Source organism: Anomalospiza imberbis, chromosome 1 (assembly GCF_031753505.1).
Source record: "Anomalospiza imberbis isolate Cuckoo-Finch-1a 21T00152 chromosome 1, ASM3175350v1, whole genome shotgun sequence".
Lineage (NCBI taxonomy): Eukaryota > Metazoa > Chordata > Aves > Passeriformes > Viduidae > Anomalospiza > Anomalospiza imberbis.
This window is the reverse complement of record NC_089681.1, coordinates 298,540-314,531: the sequence shown is the minus strand read 5'-3', so window position 1 is coordinate 314,531 and position 15,992 is coordinate 298,540. Positions and strand designations below refer to the sequence as shown.

The 15,992-nt window shown below is 58.6% G+C and overlaps 4 protein-coding genes across 5 annotated transcripts; 2 read left to right on the top strand and 2 right to left on the bottom strand.

Annotated features, from left to right (window-relative positions):
* The first annotated feature begins 77 nt into the window (after nucleotides 1-77).
* Nucleotides 78-3,018, top strand: TIGD5 (tigger transposable element derived 5). Its single transcript, XM_068173070.1, has one exon. The coding sequence runs from the start codon at nucleotides 222-224 to the stop codon at nucleotides 1,977-1,979; it is 1,758 nt and encodes a 585-aa protein (XP_068029171.1). The 5' UTR covers nucleotides 78-221; the 3' UTR covers nucleotides 1,980-3,018.
* A 1,200-nt stretch (nucleotides 3,019-4,218) lies between these two features.
* On the bottom strand, nucleotides 4,219-7,511 carry PYCR3 (pyrroline-5-carboxylate reductase 3). Of its 2 annotated transcripts, none has more exons than XM_068174244.1 (6): nucleotides 7,387-7,511; nucleotides 6,367-6,431; nucleotides 5,928-6,107; nucleotides 5,019-5,231; nucleotides 4,838-4,930; nucleotides 4,219-4,566 (listed from the first exon to the last, which is right to left on the bottom strand). In XM_068174244.1, the coding sequence occupies exons 1-6, from the start codon at nucleotides 7,466-7,468 to the stop codon at nucleotides 4,384-4,386; spliced, it is 816 nt and encodes a 271-aa protein (XP_068030345.1). In that variant the 5' UTR covers nucleotides 7,469-7,511; the 3' UTR covers nucleotides 4,219-4,383. The 2 variants fall into 2 exon arrangements, with proteins under 2 accessions (XP_068030345.1, XP_068030423.1); XM_068174322.1 differs by having other exon boundaries at nucleotides 5,019-5,171.
* A 560-nt stretch (nucleotides 7,512-8,071) lies between these two features.
* On the top strand, nucleotides 8,072-11,228 carry LOC137463037 (protein brambleberry-like). The gene is made up of 10 exons (XM_068173976.1): nucleotides 8,072-8,181; nucleotides 8,564-8,648; nucleotides 8,728-8,835; nucleotides 8,948-9,091; nucleotides 9,169-9,339; nucleotides 9,423-9,522; nucleotides 10,090-10,169; nucleotides 10,363-10,472; nucleotides 10,749-10,819; nucleotides 10,929-11,228. Exons 1-10 carry the CDS (start codon nucleotides 8,092-8,094, stop codon nucleotides 11,053-11,055), a joined length of 1,086 nt encoding a protein of 361 aa, XP_068030077.1. The 5' UTR covers nucleotides 8,072-8,091; the 3' UTR covers nucleotides 11,056-11,228.
* Nucleotides 11,180-15,991, bottom strand: GFUS (GDP-L-fucose synthase). The gene is made up of 11 exons (XM_068174430.1): nucleotides 15,867-15,991; nucleotides 14,863-15,012; nucleotides 13,770-13,884; nucleotides 13,441-13,569; nucleotides 13,291-13,364; nucleotides 12,980-13,113; nucleotides 12,809-12,873; nucleotides 12,569-12,635; nucleotides 12,418-12,497; nucleotides 12,188-12,287; nucleotides 11,180-11,703 (listed from the first exon to the last, which is right to left on the bottom strand). The coding sequence occupies exons 2-11, from the start codon at nucleotides 15,000-15,002 to the stop codon at nucleotides 11,648-11,650; spliced, it is 960 nt and encodes a 319-aa protein (XP_068030531.1). The 5' UTR covers nucleotides 15,003-15,012; nucleotides 15,867-15,991; the 3' UTR covers nucleotides 11,180-11,647.
* Nucleotide 15,992: the final 1 nt, after the last annotated feature.

Genomic DNA, 15,992 nt, shown 5'->3' with positions numbered 1-15,992 from the left:
CAAGCGCTGGCGGAGCTAGGAGGAAGAATCCAACTTGGCGAGGAAAAGGGGGGGCTGGGGGGGGGGGTGGTGAGCGGCGCAACTTAGTGGCCGTGGTGGGGCGCGCGCATGCGGGGCACCGGAGCTGAGACAAAGGCGCCGCCGCGCCCCCCCCACCCCATCCCCGCATTCCTCCCCGGTTATAACGCGCCCCCCATTCCCATGGACGCGGGGGTCGCTCCATGCCCGAGGGGGAGCCGGAGGAGGGCGGGGGAATGGCGGGAGGGCGGCGGGCAGGAGGAGGAGGAGGTGGAGGTGGAGGCAGCAGCGCATCACCCGGGGGGGTGTCGGTGAAGATGTCGCTTCGCCGCGCCTACTCCATCAAGGACAAGCTCCAGGCCATCGAGAGGGTGAAGAAGGGCGAGCGCCAGGCGTCGGTGTGCCGGGCTTTTGGGGTGCCGGGGGGCACGCTCCGGGGGTGGCTGAAGGACGAGGCGAAGCTCCGCTGGTTCCTGGAGCAGCTCGGAGGCGAGGTGGGCACCCAGCGCAAGAAGATGCGCTTGGCCAACGAGGAGGAGATCGACCGCGCCGTCTACGCCTGGTTCCTCGCCCTGCGCCAGCACGGCGTGCCGCTCTCCGGACCCCTCATCCAGGCGCAGGCGGAGGCCTTCGCCCGGCAGATCTACGGGCCTGAATGCACCTTCAAGGCGAGCCACGGCTGGTTCTGGCGCTGGCAGAAGCGCCATGGCATCTCCAGCCAACGCATCTACGGCGAGGGCGGCCTCCCCGCCGAGCCCGAGCGCGCGCCAGCCACCCGCACCGAGGTGCTGCCCGATGCCGGCGGCTACGGGGATGAGCAGATCTACAACGCCAACATCACCAGGCTCTTCTGGAAGCTTCTTCCCGGTGCCGGAATCACGGCAAGGCGTCCGGCCCGCGGCGAGCGCGTCACGGTGCTGCTGGCCGCCAACTTGACCGGCTCCCACAAACTCAAGCCCTTGGTGGTCGGGGGTCTCCGCGATCCCGCCAGCCTCCGGCATCACAACCAGGAGAAATTCCCGGCTTGCTACCGCTACAGCCCCAAGGCACGGCTTGCGCCGGCGCTTCTGCGGGCTTGGTTCTTTGAGGACTTCGTGCCGGGGGTCAAGCGGTACCTGCGGCGGAGCTGCCTGCAGCAGAAGGCTGTGCTGCTGCTTAGCTCTGCTCCATCCCGCTCGGGAGCGGGGGCTGAGGATTCTCCACCACTCCAGACTCCGGATGGGTCCATCCGCGCGCTCTTCCTCTCCAAGGGTGCCTCCGGGAGTGGCCTGGCTGGATCAGGAGGCCGAATCCCAGCACCGCTGGAGCAAGGCGTGGTGTCAGCCTTCAAGCAGCTCTACAAGCGGGAACTGCTGCGCTTGGCCGTGTCCTGCGGTGGCCCCGGCAGTCCCGCGGACTTCGTGCGCTCCTTCCTCCTCAAGGACATGTTGTACCTGGCTGGCCTCTCCTGGGATCTCATCCCACCTGGATCCATCGAGAAGTGCTGGCTGCTGGGGCTGCGCGCTGCCTTTGAGCCCCAGCCCGGCGAGGAAGAGCACGGGGACCCCCCGGGAGGGGAGGAAGGCGGAGGGGACAGCAAGGTCTTCAGTGACCTGACCCACCTGGCCGCCTTGGCCTTCAAGCGCTTGGCTCCCGAGGAAGTGTCCGACTGGTTGCACTTGGATGACGCAGCTCCAGGTGCAGAGGAGAACGATGATGGCGAGGAGGGCGCTGAGGAGGAAGGCACCGAGGGCTGCGGGGCAGAAGAGGATGAGGAGGAGGAAGCAGCTGGTGGCAAAAGGGTTGGGGAAGGAGATCCTTTGCTGCCCACGGCTCAGGAAGCCATCCAGGGTCTGGAGACGGCGCTACGCTGGCTGGAGGGACAGGACCCCCGAGAAGTGGGGCCGCTGAAGCTGGTGCAGCTCCGCTCCCTCATCTCCATGGCCCAGCGGCTGCGCCGCGGCCGCAGCCCCCAATCCTAAGGCAGGGGCGACTGCCACTTTTTGGCTACCAACCACCCCTGGTTGGCCACGGCGCTGGGGATACCCCAGTTGTCCCAGGGGGATGGTGGTGGAGGTGCCACTTGCCCCTCTGTGACCGTGACTCCTTGGGGATCAGAGAGCCCAGATGCCTGTGGGTCACAATTCAGGGGATTTTTGTGCAACAACTCGAATTCCAGGGTTGTTCCTTACCTAAATATATTTAGGAGGTGCTATTTTTTACATCCCTTGTGGCCCCTGGTCACTGGCACTGCCAGAAAGGGGGTCAATGTCCCCCCCCCCCAAATTGCCCAGTTCCCCCAATTCCATGGGGAGAAGGGGCGAGGGAAGGACCTGCTCAGTGTCCATGGGATAATGGGGGATGTTACACTGAAAAATCCCCAAATCCCAGAGCAGGGTTGAGGTGGGCACAGCCAGCTCATGGGCCACTCCTGAGGTGCTGCAGGGGAAATATTCCACCTTGGAAGTGTCTGGTGATGCTCTTCCCACTGCCAAAACAGAATCCTGTTAAACCAGGATGGTTTGGGGCTGGTTTAAGACAGCTTCCTTCAGGCAATGGACTGGGAAAGGGACACTTGGGTGGCATCCACAAGAGAGAGTCACCTCCATCATTCCCATCACGGCTGGGAACACCTGGACCACGGAGACCTGCTGAACCAGGTACCATCATCTGAGCATCCTTGTGGAGCTGAAGGCTCCAGGGATGGGGGTTGAGGTGTTCCTCACAGGGTTTGTGGGGTGGCTGGGGCTGGAGGACACCTTTGGGAGAGTTGAGGTTGGAGCAGGGAGGGCTCCCGGCACTACCTTGGAATATTGGAGGCATCTGATAGGAATTTAGCAGCTCCTGACCTGATTTGGATGAAATTTTAGGGTGTTTAGCTGAATTACTGGAAGAGGGAAATTAAATGAACTCCTCAGTGCTGCCGTGTCCCATGTCAGTGGGCGGGTGGGGGTTTTTACTTGTCGGGTCTTTGTCTCCTTGCTGCAGAATTTATGGAAATTAAATGGATTTTTATTCCCACATGGAGGTTGTCGTCTGTGAACTGTCACGTGGAGCCATCCCAGAGAGATTTTAGGTGGCATCAGAGGGATCTTCATGGGGTTATGTCCTCTCAGTGTGGTCTTCTCCACGCCAATGGGGTGTAATCATGTAAAATCACATTCCTGTTCATCATCTTTTACACCAAAATTGCCCCACGAAAAGATTCTGGAGCTTGGGATGTGGCTCATTTCAAACAGGAGTTTGTGAATGAAAGGAGGCTTCAGTTGTGTGACAGAAATGTTGCAAAGATCAGCAGAAGGGGCTGGGCTGGAGGGCTTTGAACTGGTTTGTGAATGTAAAATTATGAAACGGTTTGGGTTGGAAGGGACCTGCAAGGCCATCAAATTCCAAACCTCTGCTGTGGTCAGGGACACCTTCCGCCACCCCAGGTTGCTCCAACCTCAGTCCAACCTGGCCTTGGACACTTCCAGGAATGAGGCAGCCACAGCTTCTCTGGGAATTCCATTCCAGTTCCTCACCACCCTCTCAAGGAGGAATTCCTTCCCAATATCCCATCTAACCCCGTCCTCTGGCAGTAGGAAGCTATTCCCAGTGTCCTGGCACTCCAGGCCCTTATTCAAAGTCAGGGCTCAGCATCCAGATGTTCCCACCAGTTTTTGCCTGGAAAAAACCTTTTTCATCCTCGAAGCAGTTCCCAAATCATCTCTAATTGCATCTGTGCAGGTGCTGGGAAGCAAGCAGACCTTAATTAGGGCGTGCAAAAGGCTCAGATCCTCTCCTGATGGGCAAGTTTGAGTTTCTATGCCCTTGATATTCCTGGAGATGGGAGTAGATCAGGGCTTCCATCCCATTCCCTGGTGCCAGGGAGGGATTGTGGTGCCGTTCTTGCGGCTGGTTGAGCTCTTGCCCATAGTTCTGGAATGTGGGCTGCATCCTCATGGATGTGGCTCTGACCATAGGGATGCAGCCATCCTCCCAGCCCCAGCAGGGTTAAACTGGGATCACCTCATTCCCAAAAGTCCCCTCCCCAGTGCTGCACATCCCACACCAGCTTCATCCTTGGTGACCTTGGTGCCAGCACTATCCCCAGCAAGCACAAGCCAGCGTGGCACCAGCTCCATCCCTGGAAATCATGGATGTCACTTCCCCACAGAAGTGACCCCATGGTGGCTTCCACAGCCCCCCAGGGCCACAAGGACCACAAAAAGCCACAGCCCCCATTGCTCTGGCCACGTTTATTTGGTTCCAGCCCTGCAGAGGTAACACGTGTCCACACCACCTCCCACCCTCATCCACGTTCTCCTGAAGATGGCAGGATCCTACTCCTCAGAGGAGCTTGCTTTGGTCCCCATCACCCCTCCTGTCCCACAAGGGGCTCATCCACTAGTCCTTGGCCATGTCACACGCCCGGTTGGTGGCCGCCTCCACGGCATCCATGACGGTGGCCCGGAGCGCTCCCTTCTCCAGCTGGTGCAGGGCATAGATCGTGGTGCCCCCGGGCGTGCAGACGTCCCCCCGCAGCTTGGCCGGGTGCTCCCCCGTCTCCAGCAGCATCTTCGCTGCACCCTACGGCACACCAGGACACCAAGAAGGTGAGATTTGCGACTTCCCAAACTCCCCTTTCCATGGTTGGATGGCATCACCATCCCAACACCCCCATGGCGAGGGACTGTCCCATTGCCATGCCCTTTGTCATTCTGGTGGCCTCGTTTTTGCTTCCAAGAGGGGAAACTGAGGCAGAGTGGCATCCAGCACCTCCTCCCTCATCGCCATGGATGTTGTGGAGCCCAGGGGCAGGACGGAAGGAGGGCAATGCCGGTGTGTGCCAAGGACTCACCAGCAGCGTCTGTGCCGCGATCCTGCTGGCCAAGGCGCCCGGCATTCCCATCTTCACCGCGCCCTCGGCCAGCGCCTCGGCAAACAGGTACACCTGGGAAGAGGGGAGCATCCAGGGGTGAGCCTGGAGCAAGGGGGGGACCCCAAATCCCAGGACAGTGTCCCCCGTCCCGCTGGCTTACATAGGCCACGCCGCTGCCACTGAGCCCGGTGTGGATGTCGATGTAGGATTCGGGGACCTCCTCGCAGAGGCCGCAGGAGGACAGGAGGCTCTTGAGGAGCGCGGCTTCCTCGTCACCTGCGTTGCTGCCTCGGGAGAAGACCATGGCCCCTGCCTGCACCACGCAGGGCAGGTTGGGCATGATCCGCAGCACTTTGGTCCAGGGCGGGAGGAGCTGGGAAAAGATGGGGATGGGAGAAGGGGTGCCAGCCCCGGGAAGTACCCAAGGGTGACTGAAGACACCGGTGGGTGTCACCCATCAGGCTGGTGGAGAAGTGAGGAGCACGGGGAGGGAGCTGGAGGTGCAGCCAGGTGGGGACAAGGCCGCAGCAGTGTGTCCTGTGTGGGCCTAGGTGCAAATGGAGGAGAAAGGAGAGGAGGAGGAGGAAAGGAGGAAGAGAATGAGAGATGAAAAAGAAGGAAGAGAGAAAGGAGGAGGAGGAGGAGGAGGAGGAGGAGGAGGAGGAGGAGGAGGAGGAGAAGGAAGGCCAGGATGAGGACAAGGAAAAAGAGGAGAGAAGGTGGATGAGGAGGAAGAGAAGGAGGAGAAGAAAAAGGAGAAGCAGGAAGAGGAAAAAGAAAGGAGAGGAGGAGGAGGAGAGAAGAAGGAGAAGAAGGGGAAACAGAAGCAAAAGGAGAGGAGGAGAAGGAGAAAAGAAGAAGGACAATGAGAAGGAGAAAAGGAGAAGCAGGAGAGAAGGAGCAGGAGAGGAGGAGAAAAGGAGAAGGAAAAGGAGAAGGAGAAAAGGAGAAGCAGGAGAGAAGGAGCAGGAGAGGAGGAGAAAAGGAGAAGGAAAAGGAGAAGGAGAAAAGGAAGAGCAGGAGAGAAGGAGAAAAGAAGGAGAAGGAAAAGGAGAAGGAGGAGTCTCACCCGCTGCAGTGTCTGGATGGTGACACCGGCCACCAGTGACACGACGATGTGGTGGGACCCCACAGCAGGACGGATCTCCTCCAGGACACCCGGCAGGATGTGGGGTTTGGTGGCCAGGAAGACCAGGGTGCTCCTGTGCACCACTTCCAGGTTGCAGTGCGTGGTCCGGCAGCCCAACTCCTGCCCGGGGACAGGGAGAGGGATCACAGCCCGGCACCCCCAAAAACAGCATCCCAAAAACAGCACCCCCAGGGTAACGGCACATCCAGAGGCAGGGACACAGCCTGGGGATCTGCTCTGGTCAAAAAGTCACCGAGGCTCTGCCTGGATCTCACCCAGCCCTGGGAAGGATGAGCCAAACCCCAGTGTGGGGGAAAGGGTGCTCTGACCCCACAGTGAGGGACACCCCAAAATCTCCCACTGCCTTGGCCCCACTCACCCGCCAAGCATCCAGGTTTTTGTCCGAGGGAGCGCTGGCCAGGACGTTGCTGGCTGGAACCTTCCCTTGGGGGACACAGGGAATGGGGTGAGTGGCCAGGGTGGCCCCAGGGTTGGGGGGACACCCCAGCACAACCCAGACACCCCAATTTCCACTGGGATGTGATTCCTCCAATCCCAGCACGATCCCAAAGGGGGACGTGGAGCAAAGGGGGCTGGGGATGGATCCTGCTGTGGTGGCTGGCACCAGTTGTGTCAGGGTGCAGTGACAATGGAAGTGGCCCTAATGGGCAGGGCTGTCCCCCCACTGTGCTATGGGACAGGGACAATCTGGGACGCACCGGGAGCAAGGACAGGGCTGTGCCCTCACTATCTGTGGGACAGGGATGTCAGGGAGAGAGGCAGGACAGGGCTGTCCCAATGTCCCCACACTGATATAGGGGACAGGAACCTCACAGAGGGCAAGGACCCTGGGGAGAGCAGGAACCTTGGGGAGGAGTGCAGAAAAGGGCTGTCCCCATGTCCCCACACTAATGTGTGGGACAGGGACACCAGGAAGGAGCAGGGTCCCCGGGGGAGAGCAGCAAGAAAGGGCTGTCCCCATGTCCTTCCAGTGCAGGACAGGAACCCGGGGAAGGGCTGGGACCTTGGGAATAGGCCAAGGCAGGGCTGTCCCCATGTCCCTCCAATGGAGCACAGAGACCTCGGGAAGGGCTCGGACCTTGGGAACGAGGGCAGGGACACGGTTATCCCCACGTCCCTGCACTGGAGGACAGGGACTCAGGGGCGAGCTGGGACTTTCGGAATGGGCCAGGACGCGACTGTCCCCATGTCCCTCCACTGAACAACAGGGAAGGGAGTGCAGGGAGCGTCCAGATCAGTGCTGTCCCCATGTCCCCCCCACACATCCCCGCGCCACAGGACGCGCAGGGACGCCGGGAAGGCGCCAGACCAGGACTGTCCCCATGTCCCCTCCCCTGCCCGTGTGTCACGGACCCTCCGGTCGTCCCCTATCCCGTACCCGCCTGCAGCAGCCCCCGGACGAGTCCCCCAGCCATGCGCCCGGCGCCCACGAACCCGACCCAGAGCTCGGACGCCTCCATCGCTACGCGAGGCCACGCCCCTGGAGTCACACCCCCGGCGCTGATTGGCCTAGCGTAGACACACCCTGTTTTCCTATTGGTAGATCCGACTTTAAGAGGCGGGGTGAAAGGGCCAAGGAGGGGAAACTGCGCAGGCGCCGGCGCCACGTGGTTAGCGCAGGTGCACGCGTGGGGGTCCTGGAGGGAATTCCCGGCTGCTCCCAAACCTTCCCAAACCCTTTCCAACCTTCCCCGCAGCGCTCAGCGGAGCCCCAGAACCTCTGGGGCCACGGGGGGATCCCCACCACGGGGGTGGGGGAGTAAATTTGGCGTAGGGGAGGTCCCCAGAGTTGTGGGAGGTGCTTCCCACTCTCCTCGCCCCACAGGTCTCCCACCCGTCGGCATCCACGGGTTTGTAGGGGGTACTCTCCGAGGGGGTGTCCCCTAATTTGTCGGTGGATGTGGGAGCTGCTTCCCACTCCAGGGTGCTCTTCACCCACTGGCATCCCTGGGACTAGGGGAGGTTCCCTTGGTGGAGAGAACCCTGAAATTTGGGGGGGGGGGGGGGGGTCCTGTAATTTTTCCATGGGTGGGGGGGGTTTTCCTTACTCTCTTTTCCCCACAGGCCCCCCTCCATTCCCATCATGCTGCTTCAGAGCTCGCGGGCTGTGCTGCTCCTCTGTGCCACTGCCGGGTTTTTGGGGTGGCTGGGCCTCGCTGTCCCCTCAGAGAAGGTGGGGACCGCCCCAGAGCTGGGGTTCCCCCCACAAATCCCCTTCACAGCAACCACGGGTGACAGCCAGTTCTAGGATGAAGCCACATCCCAGGAGATGTCACACCTGGACTCCTGTTACTCTCTGGTGGCTGTGGGACTCCCTCTGGCTGGGAAATTTGGGATTCCTCATCCTGGGCAGCCTCTTTGCTTGGTGTAAGGATGGTTTTTGGGGGGTGAAGGCCAAATTCTGGGGTGAGTTCACACCTTTTTCCATACTTTATGTCCCCAAACCCCCTCCTCTGTCTCCCCATTCTGTGCTGGGAGCACCCAGGGGTGCATTTGGGGGGTCCATGGGGAAAACCTGTATTCCCGCATCATCACCCCCCAAATATTCGCCTCAGGAGGAGCTCTGGGAGACCTGGATGAGGTCGGCGCTGGATGAGACCCCCGTGGCCCAGCTCGTGCAGGACATCACCCACTGGATGGGTATGAGCCAGGGCTGGGATACTGCAACATTCCCATATCCCACTTTGGGATTGATCTGACCTCTTTTACCTCCCCACAGGGAATGTGAGCAGCCGTGGGGCTGCAGAGCTCCGGGGTGGACACCAGCTTGTCCCATCCAACCTCCATCAGGAGCAGGAAAGACCTCAGGATGTTCATCCCCAACCAGGTGGGAACACGGCAAATCCCATTCCAATGGGATTCATGGAATCCCATTTTTCACACCGGGGTGCATCTTCCCTGGCTCATCCCATTGCCGTATCCATCTTTTTCATATGTAGAGAGCATCCTGGTCCTTCAGGAGGTGATGGAAAAGCTGCGGAGGGTCAACCAGAGCCTGGAGCTGATGCTGACCACCTTGGAAGATGCACAAAGCCGGCTGGAAAAGCACCTGGAGCACCTCAAAGCCATCCCTGACCTGGATGGTGAGCGGGAATGGGGGCTGGAGGATAGATGGGAGCTGATGGGTGCCAACACCAGGCTCTTTTTCCCCGTCCCACAGGTCAGAGCCAAAGTGTCACCTCCTCCTGCGTCCCATACAGCTCATACTTCACGCTCCTGGTTCTCCCACTGGTGCCGGCGTCATTCCGGGCCATCCTTCTCCTCCTCTTCCTCGCTTCCAGCGCCCTTGGCATCCCAGCGATCTCCACTTTCCTGGTCCTTGCTGCGGCAGGTGGGGACAAGTGTGGGGGCAGTGGATGGGGACACACCACCCGGGGGGGCTCTGTCCTCTCCCACCCTCTTGTTTTCCCACAGGGCATTGGCTGCTGGCATCCACCTGCCGTGGTGCCGGAAGGATCCAGCCAGTGGCTCCCCGGAAAGAGCCCCGGTACCGGCTCACCTCCACCCCGGAGAGGTAGGAGATGGTTGAGAAGGTGGCATGGAACCCTTGGGAGCTGCTGGATGCCATCCTTGGTGTCCACCCTGGCTTTTCCACCCTGGAGCCATCTGGCAGAAGTTCTCAGGAAGGGACAGGACACATCCTGGTGGCTTCCCTATGGCTTTTGGACACCTCATCCCAACTCCTTGCACCATTTCTGTTCAGATGTTCCATCCTGAATTTCCCATCCTGGATGTTCCACCCTGGAGCCATCTGGCAGAGGTCTCCAGGGAAGGACAGGACACATCTTGGATGGCTTTCCTGTGGTTTTGGGACATCTCATCCCAACTCCATGTCCTGTTTCTGCTCAATGTCATACCCCTGGGTGTCCCATCCTGGAGCCATCTGGCAGAGGTCTCCAGGAAAGGACAGGACATATCCTGATGGCTTTCCTATGGCTTCTGGGCACCTCTTCCCAACTCCCTGACCTATTTCTGCTCAGAGAAGGGTGTGGAGATGCTGGAGAGGTGCATGTCTCCATGGTGGTGGTGACACAGAAGCCACCAAGGTGACAGGAGTCCGGTTTTCCTTCTTCCCACACAGGGAATGTGATATGGAGCTGCTGCAAGAGGAGCTGGACAGGATGGAGATGAGCTGCCTGCAAGATGAGAGGTGCCCACAAGGTGGGAGTTGTGGTGGCTGTAGGACACGGATCTGAAACCCTGACACGTGCCCACCTTGTGCTGGGACACGTGTGTTATCCCAGAGTGTCCCCAAGCTCTGCCAGGGCATGTGACACCACCCCAGAGTGTCCCCATCCTCTGCCTGGGGACAAGAGCACTGGGAGGGTATCTTCACCCTGCCATGTTCTTACAGAGTCCTCACACCTGGAGCAGCCCCAAGAGGTGGCCAGGGACATTCCCGAATTCACAGGGCAGGTATCAGCCGACCCTGGTGGCCAGAGGACAACACCGAGCTCGTGTGGGGTAAGGAGCTGGGTGGGATGTCCCCATGATGGTGTTGTCCCCCAAAACCTGCTCTTGGGGGCCACCTGGATCTCACTGAGGGTCAGGTCCTCCAAGGTTGGGGTGTCCTCACCATGGTGGCACCTCTGAGTGTGGGACAACCCATTGGGAGACAGACAGGGCTGGGGTTATGGCATACAGGGGGGAATTTGGGGTAGAATAGGGTGTCCTGAAGGATGGCCAAGGCATCCCAGGGGACAAGGGACATCTACAGGAACCCCCTTCTTCCCAAACCAGGTGACACCGGAGCCGCTCATGGATGCTGGGAAGCTCTGGGAGCCCAAACCTTGCAGCCCAAGGGCCAACATGTGAGCACCGACCACCCAGAATGTCCCTTCTTCATGGCTTGGTGCCACCTCAGGGGGAGACCCCATTGCTGGTGGCTTCCTGGGGTGCTGATGGGTGTCTCCTCTGTAGGTCCCTGTGCCAGGGGCTCACCAGGGCTGGGCAGCGGTGCCGGAAGAAAACGATTCCCGGGCAGGAATTCTGTCACATCCACACCACCAGCAGTAGCTTGCCCATGGATTCATCCCACCATTTTTGACACTCTGCCCCCTCCCTGAGGGGTTTTAACTCTTTTTACGGCTATTCCAGATCCTGGTGGAGAACATGGACCCTAAGGATGCCACTGGATGTGGGTACAGGGCAGATGTTCATTATCCCACCAGTTTTATGCTATTTGCATATATTTTAATAAATGCCACATTTACAGCTGGAGTCTTTCCCATTCCTATCCTAAGATAGGGGGCTGTGGGATCATCCCCATGTGCCAAGAGCAGCAGCAAATTCCCTGCTGCCATTTCCATGCCCTGGAATCCCGATTGCCTTCCTTTTACTACACCTAATTGCAGGTAATTAGTTGTAGCTCATTAACAGTTCAGAGCCACCACCCTCTTGGACACAGTTGGCTCCTACCACTTGATTTGGGATCTTTTTGGGATGCCCCAACTTTCCTCCCCCCTGCCTTGGGCGTCCTGCGCCGCTCCCATCAGTGGGGCAGGAATGTGGGAGCTGCTCCCCGGGCTCCCATTTTTACTTTGGAAATGTCACTGTCACCCCCCCCAGCCCCGTCCTCTGCCCCAGCAAAGGACAACCCTGAGTTGAAGAGGATGATCCCGGTGCCGGTCCTGGTGCCATCACTTCCTGGCGTTGGCATAGTTGGCGTTGAACCAGGCACAGGTTTCCTTCACGGCTGGGGAGGGAGAAAATGGGATGGGTTTGGGGATTGGGAATGGATTTTGGGAATGGATTTTGGTCAGAGAATCAAGGGATGGGTTTGGGGACTGGGAATGGATTTTGGTCAGAGAATCAAGGGATGGGTTTGGGGACTGGGAATGGATTTTGGTCAGAGAATCATGGGACGGGTTTGGGGGACTGGGAATGGATTTTGGTCAGACAGTCATGGGATAGGGTGGGTTGGAAGTGACTTCTTTACGTCTTCTCATCCAACCACCATGCAAGGAGACACCTCCCAAGAGACCAGGTTGCTTTATGCCCTATCCAACCTGACCTTGGATATTTCCAGGGATGGAGAAACCACCACCTTCCTGGGTGACACGTGCCAGTGTTTCACCACCTTCATTCCTCATCCGGGAAGGTTGGACCACCTCAATGCCACCAAGGCTGATGGCATGGGGTAGGACCCCCGGTGTCTCCTGCAGCCTCCCCCATCTCACCTTTCCTGAAAGGTGTGAACTGGAATCCGGGCAGGTACCGCCGGAGCTTGGCATTGCTGGCCGTCTTCTTGAACTGCCCGTCGGACTTGGTGGTGTCAAACTGGGACGGGAAGGATTAAGGAGGAAGAACAGGTCTTGCTTTTGCTCCTTTGGTGGGAAGGATCCTCTGGATCATGGAATCTCCCAGGGGAGCTGGTGGGAAGAGGGGCTTAGCCTTTTGTGAAGGATACAACGAGCTCTCCCCTGAATTCCATGGCCTCTGCGATGGCCTCTGCTGCTTCCCGGATGGAGACTTCATCTTCTTCTCCCACTGTGGAGAAGGGAAGGATCGTGGCTGTTCCCTCATGGAGAGGGGACTTCTTGGGGGCAGCCAGGGCTTACCTGACAAAATGATTGGTTCCACCTCATCATATTCCCGCAAGACCCAAAGGAAAAGTCGGGCCAGGTCCTGTGGAAGAGCAGACAACTCTTGGAGGGGTCACTGATATCCCCCAGCCCTCTCATCCCAAGGGGACAAAACTCTGGGGATGGCCCAGGAGAAGCCAGGGGGATTCAGCCCCCTCTGGGGTCCTGCCAGTGGGTCCTCCAGCCCCATTCCCTGCTTCCCAAGGCCACACCTACCAGGGAATAGATGAACTGTCTCCTGGGCTTGCCCGTTCCCCAGACGGTCAAGGCAGAGCCGGACTCTGAAGGAGGAAGGAGCCATGACCACCAGAGCCACCTCTAACCACCCCACAGAGCAGGTGGGAAAGAAAAAAACCCTTATTTCTCCCCAGAAAATGCCACCCTCACGTTTGGCCAGGTAGACCTTGTGGATGAGCCCCGGCAGGACGTGGCCATCCGCGATGTTGAAGTTGTCGTGCGGCCCAAAGACGTTGGTGGGAATGACAGCAGTGAAGCGTCGGCCATGCTGCTCAGAATAACCCCTGGACGACAGCATGGAAGGGATGGTGGGTGGGCTGTCAAGCCCCTTCCTCCAAAAAACCCCAGCCAGCAGGACCTTCACCTGCTGAGCCCTGGTATCTCCCCAGCTTCCACCTGGAAATCCCACTGGATTCCCCTTGCCTTGAAAACCAATGGCTGCTCCCAAGTCCCCAGTTCACCTATTTTGGACATCAATCATCCTCTTGGCGTAGGAGTAGCCAAAGTTGGAGCTATGAGGCGGCCCGTTGTGGATCTGGGAATGTCAGAGTGGATAAATTAAGCAGGGCAGGGACTTTCCCTGGATTTTGCGTGGGAATGGGGATTCTCACCATGGTCTCGTCGATGGGATAGGTGGTCTTGTCTGGGAAGATGCAGGTGGAGAGGCAGGAGACCACCTTCTGCACCCCTGACTCGTGGGCCGAGTGCAGGACGTTGTCATTGATGTGGATGTTTGTCCTCTGGGAAAAGGGACATTTATCAGGATTGTGGGGTCAGGGATCCCCAAATCCCTTCACCAACAACTCATTAATAACTCCAGAAACCACTGGAGCTCTGGCTTGGCTTCAGAGCAGAGCCACATCCCTGTGTGTCCACATCCCAATTTAGGGAGTGCAGCACCCACAGGGATCCCAGAAGTGCCAATTCTGTGGGTGCTCACCCAAAAATCCAGGTTGGAGCGGATGTTTTTGAAGAGGCCTCCGACCATGGCGGCCAGGTGGATGACGTGGGTGGGCTTGTGCCTCTCAAACAGGGCTTTGGTCTCGGAGCTGTTCCTGGAATGGAAAATTTTGGGATTCAGTGGGGTCAGCAGAGAAAATTGAGGTGTTTCTGAGAAAAAATATGATCCTAGAAGAGGAAATGTTGGAGTTCGGTGGCGGCAGACTGGGGAGTTTCTAAGGAAAAACCCAATCTTGGGATGGGAAAATCTGGGATTGGGTGAGGTCAACAGAGCAGACTGGGGTCTTTCCAAGGAAAACCCAAATTCTGGAATGGAAAATTTTGGGGTTTGTCAGGGCCAACAGAGCAGACTAGGCTGTTTCCAAGAAAAAATCAAATCCTGGAATGGAGAAATTTGGGATTCAGTGGGGTCAACAGAAAACACTGGGGTGTTTCAAAGGAAAATCCAAAACCAGGGATAGGAAATCTTGGGGTCACCAGAGCAGACTGGGGCAATTCCAAGGAAAAACCCAATCCTGGGATGGGAAAATTTGGGGTTCAGTGAGGTGAACAGAGCTGCCTGGGGTCTTTTAGTGGAAAAACCAAATCCCAGGATGGGAAATTTTGGAGTTTATCAGGGTCAACAGAGCAGATTGGGTTGTTTCCAAGGAAAAATGAAACGCGGGGATAGGAAATGTTGGGGTCACCAGATCAGACTGGGGAGATTCAGAAGAAAAACCAAGTCCAAGGATGGGAAATTTTGGGGTTGGTCAGGGTCAACAGAGGAGACTGGGTTGTTTCCAAGGAAAAATCAAACACTGGAATAGGAAAATTTGGGATTTGGTGGGGTCGACAGAGCAATTTGAGGCATTTCCAAGGAAAATCCAAATTCTGGGATAGGAAATTTTGGGGTCACCAGAGCAGACTGGGGGTGTTTCCGAGGAAAAAGCAAATCCAGGGAGAGGAAATTTTGGGGTCACCAGAGCAGACTGGGGTGTTTCCAAGGAAAAACCAAGTATAGGGATGGGAAATTTTGGGGTCTTTGGGGTTAACAGAGCAAATTCCGGGGTTTCCAAGGGAAAACCCTGACTCACGTCAAGTCGGCGTCTCGGGAGGACACAAAGATCCACTCCTCGTCCGGTTGCCCCTCTCCTTCGGCCACCACCTTCTCGATGGCTCTGCCCACCAGGCCGGTGCCACCTGTCACCAGGATGCGCTTGGTCACCTCAGTCATGGCCAAAACCCTGCAGGGAGGAGCCGGGGGGACAAGCTGGGATCACCTCAGCATGGACCACCCTGGTGCAGGCACCCACGAGCATCCCCCACAGCCCAGGCAGGTGGGATTGGGGTTTTGGGGGGAAATTTCTGCGTTTCTGGGCAAAAAAGGGGCGTGTTTGGCTGTGACAGGGCTGAAACTCCTCAGCTGGAGGCCACATGGGCCAGGGCCACACCTGCCACGTGGCACTGGCCCAGCCTCTGGAAAGGGAGGGGCAGCTGCACCCCCAGGTGTGTGCCCCAAATCTCCTTCTGCACCCCCAGATCGCCTCCCACACCCCAAATCTCCCCCTGCACCTCAGGGCTGCATCCCAGATCTACTCCTGAACCCCAAGTCTTGTCTCTGCAGCCCAAATCCCCCCCTGCACCCCAGATTCACCTTCTGTACCCCAAATCTCCCTCTGCACCCCGGGTCTGTACCGCAGATCTCCTCCTGAACCTCAAATTTCCCCCTGCACCCCAAGTCCTATGTTTGCAACCTAACCCTTCCCTGCACCCCAAATCCCAGGTCCGCACCCAGGATTGCATCCCACGCCTCCCCTGCCCCTCAAACCCCGGCACTGCACCCCAGATCCCAGCTCTGAACCCGGCCCTAACCCCTCCACCTCCCCTGCACCCCAAATCCCACTCCTGCACCCCCATCTCCCCGCACACCCTCCTGTCCCGCAGCGCGTCCCCCCTCCAAATCCGCAACCTCCCGTCCCCCTGCCCTCCCCACCGTCCTGTCCCCCCACTTTGGGGACCCCCGCTTCTCCTCCCCACCGGTCTGGGGGGGCTCCTGTCTCCTCAAATGTCCCTTAATGGGGTGAGGGGCGCGTCTCACCCTCGGCTGGATTCGGGGCCACTCGGGTGCGCTCGGATTCTCTCGGCTGAGTTCGGCTGCTCTCGGCTCGGTGCGGGTTCGGGTTGGTTCGGTGAGGGCTCGGCTGGGTTCGGCTGCACGCGGCTC

What these genes read in the sequence shown, in the direction of transcription:
- TIGD5 (XM_068173070.1), top strand. Translation starts at nt 222, where the DNA reads ATGCCCGAGGGGGAGCCGGAGGAGGGCGGGGGAATGGCGGGAGGGCGG.
- LOC137463037 (XM_068173976.1), top strand. Translation starts at nt 8,092, where the DNA reads ATGCTGCTTCAGAGCTCGCGGGCTGTGCTGCTCCTCTGTGCCACTGCC. An exon ending in TCGCTGTCCCCTCAGAGAAG is followed by an intron (nt 8,182 to 8,563) that starts GTGGGGACCGCC and finishes TATTCGCCTCAG; the next exon opens with GAGGAGCTCTGGGAGACCTG. An exon ending in AGCCATCCCTGACCTGGATG is followed by an intron (nt 9,092 to 9,168) that starts GTGAGCGGGAAT and finishes CCCGTCCCACAG; the next exon opens with GTCAGAGCCAAAGTGTCACC.
- PYCR3 (XM_068174244.1), bottom strand. Translation starts at nt 7,468, where the DNA reads ATGGAGGCGTCCGAGCTCTGGGTCGGGTTCGTGGGCGCCGGGCGCATG. An exon ending in CCGGGGGCTGCTGCAGGCGG is followed by an intron (nt 6,432 to 7,386) that starts GTACGGGATAGG and finishes GTGTCCCCCAAG; the next exon opens with GGAAGGTTCCAGCCAGCAAC. An exon ending in TCGCGGCACAGACGCTGCTG is followed by an intron (nt 4,567 to 4,837) that starts GTGAGTCCTTGG and finishes GGTGTGCCGTAG; the next exon opens with GGTGCAGCGAAGATGCTGCT.
- GFUS (XM_068174430.1), bottom strand. Translation starts at nt 15,002, where the DNA reads ATGACTGAGGTGACCAAGCGCATCCTGGTGACAGGTGGCACCGGCCTG. An exon ending in ATGATTGATGTCCAAAATAG is followed by an intron (nt 13,114 to 13,290) that starts GTGAACTGGGGA and finishes GCTGTCGTCCAG; the next exon opens with GGGTTATTCTGAGCAGCATG. An exon ending in GTTCACACCTTTCAGGAAAG is followed by an intron (nt 11,704 to 12,187) that starts GTGAGATGGGGG and finishes CTCCCTCCCCAG; the next exon opens with CCGTGAAGGAAACCTGTGCC.